The sequence below is a fragment of the Capricornis sumatraensis genome, chromosome 19, assembly GCF_032405125.1.
Source record: "Capricornis sumatraensis isolate serow.1 chromosome 19, serow.2, whole genome shotgun sequence".
In the NCBI taxonomy this organism is placed as follows: Eukaryota; Metazoa; Chordata; class Mammalia; order Artiodactyla; family Bovidae; genus Capricornis; species Capricornis sumatraensis.
The window spans coordinates 28,008,548-28,020,347 of NC_091087.1; the positions used below are offsets into that span (position 1 = coordinate 28,008,548).

General features: G+C 45.2%; 1 protein-coding gene across 1 annotated transcript; it reads right to left on the reverse strand.

Annotated features, from left to right (window-relative positions):
* Window positions 1-600: 600 nt before the first annotated feature.
* On the reverse strand, window positions 601-6,235 carry ZNF774 (zinc finger protein 774). Its single transcript, XM_068991058.1, has 3 exons — window positions 6,132-6,235; window positions 2,919-3,025; window positions 601-1,841 (listed from the first exon to the last, which is right to left on the reverse strand). The coding sequence occupies exons 1-3, from the start codon at window positions 6,233-6,235 to the stop codon at window positions 601-603; spliced, it is 1,452 nt and encodes a 483-aa protein (XP_068847159.1).
* Window positions 6,236-11,800: the final 5,565 nt, after the last annotated feature.

Here is an 11,800-nt window from a genome sequence, read left to right on the forward strand (position 1 = left end):
GACAGGACCAAAGGGACTTAGCACACATGCAATGATAAAATGACTACATTTATCTCACTTCTCTTTTAGTAACCAGGCATCAACTACGAAACTCACATTTCTCTATGAGTCAGTCAAAAACACTGAAGGAATGCCTTTTGTGTTTAGAACACTGTTTGGACCCTCTAGGTTTATCCTTGCCATGAAAAAACAGAAAAAGAGAACAGATTAGGGCCTGACATGAGCTACCAATGCTCAGCTTTTCTCTGTTTGGAGCACTTTGAGATCATAGCGGTGGGACTTCCCTGGTGGTCCAGTCGTTGAAACTCCGAACTTCTAATATAAGATTTGACCCCTGGTCTCCATCCCTGGGTCGGGAAGATCCTCTGGAGAAGGAAATGGCAGTCCATTCCAATATTCTTGCCTGGAAAATCCCATGGACAGAGGAGCTGGTGGGCTACAGTCCATGGAGTTGCAAAGAGTTGGACACGACTGAGCGACTGAGCATGCACAGAGGGAATTAAGGCTCCACATGCCTTGCAGCACAGCCAAGAAAAAACAGAAACAAAGATAAGAGCGATGGAAATTTGGAAGGGAGAAAAAGAAGCATGAAAGACTTTCCTACATCAGGTGAGTGTTCTGATGGCACAAAAGGTGTGCTTTCTGCCGGAAGCTCTTGTCGCATTCACTGCAGTGAAAGGGTTTCTCTCCTGTGTGTGTTCTCTGGTGTGTGAGGAAATGGGAACGCTGATTGAAGGTTTTGCCACACTCAGGGCACCGATAGGGTCTGTCTCCCAAGTGGATCCGCTGGTGGGTGATGAAGTGGGAGCTCTGGTTGAAGCTCCTGCCGCACTCGCCACATTTATAGGGTTTTTCTCCGGTGTGGATCCGCTGGTGCTTGACCAGGGCAGAGCTGTCGGCAAAGCCCTTCCCACAGCCGTCACACTTAAAAGGCCTCTCGCCCGTGTGTGTCCTCTGGTGCGTGACCAGGTGCGAGCTCTGACTGAAACTCTTGTGGCAGTAAGGACAGCTGAAGGGCCTTTCTCCCGAGTGAGTGCTCATGTGGGCCACAAAATGAGAGCTATCTCGGAAGCCCTTCCCGCATTCGGGGCACTTGAAGGGCCGCTCTCCCGTGTGGGTGCGCTGGTGCTTAACTAGATCCGAGCTCTGGCTGAAACGCTCCCCGCAGTCGCGACACCCGTAGGGCTTCACTCCCGTGTGGGTCCTCTGGTGGGTGATGAGATTGGAGCTGCGACTGAAGCTCTTGTGACACTGGAGGCACTTGTAGGGCCTCTCCCCCGTGTGGGTTCTTTGGTGCACCGTGAGGTGCGGTTTCCGTGCAAAAGTCTTCCCACACTCAGGGCACTGGTGGGGTCTCTCGCCCGTGTGGGTTCTCTGATGTTTGATGAGGGTCGAGCTGTCGCTGAATTTCTTCTCACACCTGTGGCACTGGTAGGGTTTCTCTCCTGTGTGTGTTCTGCGGTGGGTGACGAGGTCTGAACTCTGTTTGAAGCCTTTCCCGCACTCCATGCACTTATAGGGCCTCTCACCAGTATGGGTTCTTCGGTGCCTTATGAGATAGGAGGCCTGGTTAAAGCTTTTCCCACATTCCGCACACACCAGCTTCTTTCCTATATATTCTTCCAGGAGCTTGTTTAATTCTTTCTCCTGTGAAAAGGGCCCCTGCTGGCTCTCTCCCAGGAGGGTTCCACGCTGCCCTGCTAACTCAAGACCCCTCTCCCAGTTCCCTCCCCAACTAGGAGGAGGAGAAATATCTTTATTGGCCCCTTCTGAGGATGTTCCACATGGTTCTGCCGTTTCGGAAACGTCCTGATCGAGTTGTACCACCTGATGCTTAAATTCTGAAAAGTTAACAGAAGTAACACAGGATGAAGTTATTACTTATCAGGAAAGATCATCAGAAAGCAGCAAGAAAGAGTAAAATTAGTATTTTTGCTACAGACCACATTTAATCTGACTACTCTCATTCTGATTCCTGAAGAGTATATCCCTGGTGCCTCAGTGGTAAAGAATCCACCTGTCAATTCAGGAGATTCAGGATCAATCCCTGGGTCGGGAAGATCCCCTAGAGGAGGATATGGCAACCCATTCCAGTTTTCTTGCCTAGAGAATTCCATGGACAGAGGAGCCTGGCAGGCTGTAGTCCATGGGGTCACAAAAGAGTCAGACACAATTTAGCGACTAAACATCAATCAGGAAAGATCAGCAGAAAGCAGCAAGATTAAAATGAGTGTTTTTGCAACAGACCACATTTATTCTGACTACTCTCATTTTGATTCCTGAAGAGTTTACTGAAGATCACTGAGCTTCCCATTCATGACAGAAGGAATTCCCAAGCCCTTTTTATTTTAAGATGGTCCAGTGAACCTTGAGGTGACCTTGATATCAAGAGTAAAGCACATATTGTCAGAACTGGGCAACTTTTTTCAATGACGTTAGAGTCTAGACAAAATTTAAATGTTTAATTTAAATGAAGACTTTATTTGGTCAATGACTGACGGTCCAGGAAGTCAAAGTTAAACTTCTAATAGCAAGAACAAAGTCTAGGGCAGGGTTTCCCTGCTGGCTCAGTGGTGAAGAATCCGCCTGCCAATGCAGGGGATGCAGGTTCAATCCCTGGTCAGGGAAGATCCCACATTCTGCAGGACAGCGAAGCCTGTGAACCACAACTACTGAGCCCAGGAGCTCTAAAGCCTGTACATTGTAACAAGAGAAGCCACTGCAATGAGAAGCATGCACCGCAAGTAGAGAGTAACCCCTTCTCGCCACAACTAGAGAAAGCCCGCATGAAGCAACGAAGATCCAGCACAGCCAAAAATAAATTTAAATTTTTAAAAAGTCTAGGGCAGCATTCCAAATTCCTTAACTAAACAAGGGCTGAAATGTTAGACTTCCACCCACCAGGTAACACACCTCACCTGTGTGACTTTCCCTCAGGATCTTCCTGGCCTCAAAATTTTGCAGTGGTAGGACCCATGCCTCTTCTTTCTGTTCCAGCTGGGAGGTTACACTTGGTTTTGAAATCCTATAAGGAAGGTGAACACAGGATGTTAATTTGAACCATCACATAAGGCTTGAGAAAATGCAAACCCCTCTTCTTCCCCAGGTACAGGAGACCACCCCAGGAAATTCTAATGTATGTTCGGTGGTCCAGTGGTTACAAACCTACCTGCCAATACACGGGACACAGATTAGATCCCTGGTCTGTTTGGGGAACATTCCACATGCTGCGGGACAACGAAGCCAGTGCACCAGAACTACCAAGCCCTGGTTCTAGGGCCTGTGCTCTGCAGTGAGAAGCCACTGTAATGAGGAAACTGCGCTGAACTAGAGGAAGCCTGTGTGCAGCAACAGAGACCCAGTGCAGCCAAAAATAAATAAATAAAAGTGAAAAGGGATAAAACAGGGTCATCTCCCCAAGAGGCTGAAGAAAAAAAGCTCTTTGCTTCCCACTAAAAAAAAAAAAATCAGACTTGGGTGATAGAAACTCTAGAATAAGCACAATAACTCATCCCTCAAGGCACAAGGCTAAACTCATGTGGAGAGATAACTTTATCAAAACAAAGCCGCCATGACCTCACCCTTAGAAAGAATCAAGGAAGTTAACTATAATGTTTGGTTTTTAAATTTTCCCAGAAGGGCAGCAGTCAATATAACCATGAGAAAAAGACAAACACTTGTAGGGGGAAAAAAAAGGGACAAAGGACATGAATGGGCAATTCACAAAAGAAAATAAAGCAGCCTATAAATATGTGAAAAACTTTTAACTCATCATAGCCAGAGAAATTCAAATTAAAACAATGACACACAGGGAATACAGTATATAGGTAAAGAGATGTAAACTCAAGAGTCGTCTTGTCTGAATTTGAATCCTAACTATGTCTCTGACTAGATGTGTGACCTTAGGAAAGTTACTTAAACTCCCTGTGTCTCTGTGTCTTCATCTATAAATTAGGGATAATGATAAAACCCACCTTAGGGCTTCCCTGGTGCCTCAGTGGTAAAGAATCCAATTGTCAATGCAGGAGATGTGGGTTTGAATCCCCGGTCTGGGAGGATCCCAATGCCATGGAATTACTACGTCCCTAAAGTCACTAATACAGGGAACACAGGTTCAGTTCCTGGTTTGGGGGAAGATCTCACATGCCGAGGGGCAACTAAGCCCACAACTACTGAGCGTGTACTCTAGGGCCCGGGAGTACTCTAGAGTCCATGTGCCATAATTACTGAAGCCCGAGCGCCCAACAGCTTGTGCTCTGCAACAAGAGAAGCCACTGCAATGAGAAGCCCTTGCACTGCAACTAGAAAATAGTCTGTGCAGCAACAAAGACCCAGCACAGCCAAAAATAAATAAATAAATTTAATTAAAAAGACCTACCTTACAGAGTTGTCATGAGGATTAAATGATTAAGTCCTCAATAAATATTAGCTATCACTAGTATTTTACCTATACTCTTAGATTACGATACCCCCCCATGATAGATAGAATATGAAGGAATAGATACTTCATATAATGCTGACAGGAATAAATAAATTGATTCAGTCTTTTTGGAAGACACTTGGCAAAAATACCAAATATCTTAGAAATGTATCTATTCTCAAACCCAGAAATTTCTAGAGAGTCTAAAGAAGTGAACAAAAGCAAACAAACAAAAAAAGGACATTGTGCAAAAAATACATATATTAGCTAACTGTTAACTAATTATTTCAATAAACAAGACTTTTAAAAAGACAATTAGTTAAGACAGCATCATCACAATACTGGTGAAAATTTAAAATGACCCAAATAGCTCCAAACAAAGAAATCATTTCATTTGAGGAGGCAGTGGCAACCCACTCCAGTACTTTTGCTTGGAAAATCCCATGGATGGAGGAGCCTGGTGGGCTGCAGTCCATGATGGAGTCGCGAAGAGTCGGACATGACTGAGCGACTTCACTTTCACTTTTCACTTTCATGCATTGGAGAAGGAAATGGCAACCCATTCCAGTGTTCTTGCCTGGAGAATCCCAGGGACGGCACAGCCTGGTGGGCTGCCGTCTATGAGGTTGCATAGAGTCGGACACGACTGAAGCGACTTAGCAGCAGCAGCAGGAGAGCCATCTGAAATTGCCGGTTTATAGGTTAAAAGTAGTTCAAAAATGGTCACATGTATGGTTCAATTTCTGTATTCCATACAATAAAATACTAAGTAGTTACTTTAAGTAATGTACAGATATTTATTATTGTCAAAATATATTCACAGTACATTGTGTAAGAAAGTAAGATATACCACTGAATATTCAGTATGATCCCAATTATTTTTCTTTTCTTTTTTTTTTAAATTGTATATATGCTTAGGAAAATGGCTGGAAGGATCATAACTCTTCATAGATGACTTTTGTTTTCATTTTGCTTATCTTTTCCTTTAGTGAATATATAGTACTTGTGTAATAGATATGAAATAAAGCAGAAAGAAGAAGAGACATCCCAGAAAGGTGATCCAGTGCTTAAGAATCCGTGCTTCCACTACAAGGGACATGAATTCAATTCCTGGTCAGGGATTTAATATCCTGTGTGCCTCATGGTACAGCCAAAAAAAAAAAAAAGGCAGACTTGCCATGGTATTTTAGAAAGAGCACTGGAGGGGTCAGTTTGTTTGTTTAAGTGACAGGAAAAAAACTCTGGGGAGAACACCTTCCCTTTTCCACAAAGACCTGGGTTGGGCTCACTTTTGCCACTTAACTTTAAGTCTCAGGGTCCTCAGCTGGAAAAGGGGAATTAAAATACATATATCAAAGGGCTATGGTAAGATACCAATCAGACAGAAAAATATCAAAGAAATCTGAAAACCACTAAGTGCCATAAAAATAGAAGTCATTCTTTTTCTGCCAGGGAGGTGATTACTCTCACAGAGAGCTGGAGCTCTAAGAGACCAACATCCCCAGAGACCACTCAGATCTGGGCCCTTTCAAAGTGTCTAATATAAAGGGACTTCCCTGGTGGTCCTGCGGTTAGGACTCCAAGATCCATTGTATGCAGGCATGGGTTCAATTGCTGGTCAGGGAACTAAAATCCCACAAGCCACTTGGCACAGCCAAAAATTTAAAAATTATATTAATAAAGCTAAGATGAAGGAAAATTGCATCCTTACCCTTTGAGAGCCCATTCTTGTATCTGTGCTGTGCGGTATCCCTGAAGAGGACTCTCTAAACAGTGTCCAGGTAACCCACTTGTCCCTGAAGTCCCCAGCCACATCATTGAGGGTCATCAGTTCCTAAAGCAAGAGATCGCAGGATGCATCAAGAGTTCTCTAGACATTCTCACCATTATCTCAAAACCAAAAGACAGCCACCACCACACCCAAACAAAACCCCCTCAACCAGAATAGCTCTGAGGTAAATGCTGAAAAAAGTCCGTAAAGTCAAAGCTGTGGTTCTTCCAATAGTCATGTACGGATGTGAGAGTTGGACCATAAGGGGGCTGAGTGCTGAAAAATTGATGATTTCAAATTATGGTGCTGGAGAAGATTCTTGAGAGTCCTTTGGACTGCAAGGAGATCAGACCAGTCAATCTTAAAGGAAATCAACCCTGAATATTCACTGGAGGGACTGATGTTGAAGCTAAAGCTCCAATATTTTGACCACCTGATGCAAAGAGCCGACTCATTGGAAAAGAGTCTGATGCTGAGAAAGACTGAAGGCAGGAGGGGAAGGGGCCAGCGGAGTATGAGACAGTTAGATAGTGTCAACAACTCAATGGACATGAATCTGAGCAAATTCAGGGAGATACTGGAGGTCAGGGAAGCCTGGCATGCTACAGTCCATGACCTAAAGACCGAACAACAACAATAACGCTGTCAACAACAGATGCTCTTCTTTTCTGTTTTTACATAATCATTCCTTTGGCCAAATTTCTCATCACAGAGTGAGGACTGGGCCTCCAAACACATCTGTAGAACCCTCACTCTTCTGAAGCCATGACTGTTTTGAGGAAGAAATTGTCCACAATGGACAAGAAAAACAGAGGAGAGTGTGTGGGTATAACTCGATTTCTGGAAAGCACTGGATTCTCTCCAACAACATTTTCCTCAGCTAGGTAGGAGATTTCGGACTTAATTAGACTCAGTTATGAGAAAGGCTGACTTTTCTTGTCTTATAGATTTAGTGTTAATTTCAAGGGATAAACTGTGAAGAAGCCCAAAGGGAACTGTCCTAGGTATCATTCTATTTCAAGGTTTAATGCAGTTGGAAATGTGACTCAAAAGACATGGATTGAAAAAACCAACATGGATAAACTGTAAAATTGGGTGAAATTTAATGGGGATAAGAATAAAACAAAATTTGGGGGACTGAAAACAATCATTAAGACATTAATAAAATCAACATCAGTATCATGAAGAAATTATTTGGGGGGAGATGGTCAGGTTACTAGATGAATCATTAAGCCATTCAGTAATCAATATGCTGTAGGCAGTAGGAGTCACAAAAAATATATAAGATAATGTTGGGTTTTTTGTTCATTTTTCCACTTAAAGAGTTTCCAATAGAAACAAATACAAGTTAGCAAGCTGAATCTGCTACAAAGAATTCTGCGTTTCAGTGGAGAATGGATTAGACTGGGGTGAGGAAGTTTGACTCTTTTTCATCTTTTGTCTTACCTGTCGAAGCACCTGGTACTACTAGAATACACAAACACTTTTCCTGGGAACACTGATGCATTTACAGACATTGCTATTGGCCACTTAGAATGTACTGGGAATACATATCATCTCTCTGGTTTAAAACCTTAATTAAAAAATGTCATTAGGATGCGAGCACTGTAATGAGTCTGAGCAAACATTTTATTTCTACATCCATTACAAACCCACAGCAGGGCCCCCCTGCAAGAGACAGCAGGATGGAGAACTCTTCAGTTCAGTTCAGTTCAGTTCAGTCACTCAGTCATGTCTGACTCTTTGGAACCCCATGTATTGCAGCAGGCCAGGCCTCCCTGTCCATCACCAACTCCCAGAGTTCACTCAGACTCACATCCATCCAGTCAATGATGCCATCCAGCCATCTCATCCTCTGTAGTCCCCTTCTCCTCCTGCCCCCAATCCATCCCAGCATCAGAGTCTTTTCCATTGAGTCATCACTTCGCATGAGGACTCTTAGGGTTAGACAAACACTGTTTCCCACCCAGTCTGTTGCCCCCTGTACAGGTGACCTCAGGTGACCTCAAAGGCCCTAGAGGCCGTGGTGCTGTGACTAAGTGCCATTGTGAGAAGCACTGGGTTTATTAATAGGAACATGACCGTATGGCTAGGACCGAGACCCACTTTCTTCCCTCGCGGTGCTGCAGGCCCTAATCTGGGTGCAGCGATCAGAGGGTCGCAAAGCTAAACTGAAATCAGAAGACCATCACCGAAGAGCAAAAAAAAAAAAAAGGAAAGAAAAAAGATTAAGAGGATGAGCTATCCCGACGCCGGCAGAAAAAAGTGCAGCCACCTCTCCCCACTCCTCAGCAAGACTCGTGGGCTCTGAAAAGCGAGTGCAGGGACCCGGCAGGGAGAACCTCGGGGCGCTGGGCGAGCCCCATTCACGCCCCTCAGCAGCTCCGAGGCTGCAGCCGCCGTCTCCTTCCCCGGATCACTCACCGCCCCCGGGCCCAGCCCCGTATGGAACACCGAGCGAGGGTCCTCCACCGCCGAGCCGCAGCCGGCCCGCTACGCCGTGGCGGTCCTGCCCAGAACCCGACCGGGATTCGTGACAGGGCTGTGGGGACACAGGTGGGACGCCAGGCAAGGCAGCAGCAGCCGGAAAATACCGCCCCCGTCCTCTTCCCATTGGCCTCTCAGGTTTTAGGTCGAGAAGTCTTCCCTGTCCATAGGCTGAGAGAGTTATCAATCACCGCGGAGCCTTTTGGGAAATGTAGTTCTGAGCGAGACCTCAAAGGCTTGGGAGTCCCGGAAAGCCGGGTTGCCAGCGGTGACAAGTATACTAAACCCAGTTCCCGAGCTACCTGGTTGCTAGGACCGCCTCTTCGGAGCTGAGAAGGGAATCCAAGGACTATAATCAGAGAGGGATCTGAAGATGCGAACCTCCGGGCCTCGCCTGACTGGCGCAGAGCAGCCCCGTACCAAACACGGCATCTCCCGCGCTCTGCCACCTAGCCTTCCAGAGAGAGGAGCAGCTTGGCGCTACGACCTTGGGGTGCACCCTCCTCTGCCGGGTCCCCGCCCTAACCCGGGGCGGCCAGAGCCTGAATGATATGTCCCGACGCCAAGTTCCGGGCCAACTCAGACTGGACGTAACAGACCCCAATCAGGAGCCGTTAAGTGGAAAACAGACTTTCTGCTTTCCTCTATTAGCAGCACAATTCTAAGGCGAATCTCCTTTCCGTTATAGCCAGAGGAAGCCTGCGAGAGCGTTAAGTATTTTAGGAAATGAGGTATTGGGTTCCAAACTGTGGAGGCTCCTGGATCTTACCTGAGAACCAGTGTTCACTTGGGGGCCAGTGTAGAGGGGGTGTGGGGGAGGCGGGGACTACCTAAAAAATAACGAAAGCCTTTCCTTACAATGAAAAAGTATGCATATCTACTCTGTTGTTTCACTGCAATTAAAAAAAAAGAAAGTACATCAGCAGAAAACTGAAAACAGAATTACCATATGATACAACAATCCACTCCTGGGACTATACCTGGATAAAACTGTAATTCAAAAAGCTTCATGCACCCCTATGTTCATAGCAGCACTGTTCGCAATAGCCAAGACATGGAAACAACCTGAGTGCCCACAGACAGATGAGCGGCTAAAGCTGTGTTCTGTATATGCAATGGCATACTACTCGGCCATTAAAAAGAACAAAACAGTGCCATTTGCAGCTACGTGGATGGATCTAGAGATTCTCATGCTAAGTGAAGTAAGTCAGAAAGACATATACCACATGATGTCACTTAAATGTGGAACCTAAAATATAACACAAATGAACCTATCCCTGAAGCAGAAATAGATTCACAGACATAGACAGCAGACTTGTGGTTGCTAAGGGGTGGTGGGAAGGGAGAGGGATGGACTTGGGAGTCCAAACAAGGGAGAGTTTGGTGTTGTCAGACGAAAACTACTAACTTTACATTTAGAATGAATATACAACAATGTCCTACTGTGTAGTGCAAGGAACTGTATTCACTATCCTGTGATAAACCATTATGGAAAAGACTATTTAGGTATATTAGATATAACAAATATATATATAGGAATATGTGAAAGTGAAAGTTTTAGTCACCCAGTCATGTCTCACTCTTTGTGACCCATGGACCATAGCCCACCAGGCTCCTCTGGAATTCTCCAGACAAGACACTGGAGTGGGTTGCCATTCTATTCTCCAGGGGATCTTCCAAACCTAGGGATTAAGCCCCAGTCTCCTGCATGGCAGGCATATTCTTTACTGTCTTAGCCACCAGGGAAGCCCATTTAGGAATATATATAGGTATAAAAAATGTATATAGGTATATAACTGACTCACTGCTATAAAGCAGAGATTGGCACAACATTGTAAATCAACTATACTTCAGTTTTGAAAATAGTAATGATTAAAAAAATAGATAAAGCAATGGATAGGAAAAAAAGGAAAAGTACATTTTGTGATGGACTATAAAAAGCTGAGAATTACCAGCCAATGAGCTAACCGCAGAAGACACTTTTGATGCTAATTCAACCATTCTCCAGCATGATGCATCTTCTAATAAATATTCACTGGGAGTGTTCTATGCTCAAGAACACTGTGGTTACCCACAGGAATCACACATGGTCCTTGCTCTCATGAAGCTCAAGGCCTGGCCTGACAGGGGAGATAAGCCAAGTAAGACACTAAAATACGAAGTTAATATTCTGTCTTTTCTTCTTTGTTTCATTTAACCAGAGGGATTCAGTTAGTATCTGCAACATAATTGTAGTCATCTGCAAGGTGACCACAATAGCAGTTTAGAGCTTTCTGTCCACTATAAACCAATGTCTGGGTTTACTTTTCAGCAACAGCAGGGAACATCCAGGATACCAAGAGTTTTCTAGGACTCATGGGGCTGGAGCACAGCTCAGACCCTAGAGAATCAAAGGCACCTCCCGACCTCTCAGGGGTCTTTCTGGTATTCTGCCATTGATGAGGGGAGATTCCTTAGTTCTCCAATCAGTAGGGAGTGTGAAGGGAAGATGAGGGAAGACTCATAGAACCTGGCTGATGCTTATCCCCTGCTGCTTCTTTCTCTCTCTCTCTGACTTGTCTCTTTTGCCCCAGTCTTTTTTAAAAAATAATTTATTTACTTGTTATTTTTGGCTGCACTGGATCTTTGTTGCTCCATGCAGGCTTTCTCTAGTTGCAGTGAGCAAGGTCTACTCTCTAACTGCAGTGTGTGGGCTTCTCATTGCAGTGACTTCTCTTACTGTAGAGCAGGGGCTTTAGGGTGCTCAGACTTCAGTAGTTGCAGCTCCCAGGCTCTAGAGCACAGGTCCAACAGTTGTGGCACACAGGCTTAGTTGCTCTAAGGTATGTGGGATCCTCCTAGACCAGAGATCGAACCCATGTCTCCTGCATTGACAGGTGGATTCTTTACCACTGAGCCACCAGGGAAGCCCTGTGCCGAAGTCTTTTAGTTGTGGAGGGAAAGTGAAGACAGGATTGGGCGAGCAGAGAAACTCGGTGTCCACAGGAGCAGTCAGTAGAGGAAACGAGACCATGTGCCGCAGGTGGCCACTTGGAGAGAGGACTCTGGCCTGGTGGGATCTGGGTGCTTGAGCGTGGCTGAGAGGAGCGGAGGGAAACTGTGAAAGCATCTTGTGGAGAAAG

Coding starts and splice junctions, on each gene's coding strand:
- ZNF774 (XM_068991058.1), bottom strand. CDS start 6,235: ATGTGGCTGGGGACTTCAGGGACAAGTGGGTTACCTGGACACTGTTTA. Junction 3,026..6,131: donor CAAGAATGGGCTCTCAAAGG/GTAAGGATGCAA, acceptor CCTTCCTTATAG/GATTTCAAAACCAAGTGTAA. Junction 1,842..2,918: donor CCTGAGGGAAAGTCACACAG/GTGAGGTGTGTT, acceptor TTAACTTTTCAG/AATTTAAGCATCAGGTGGTA.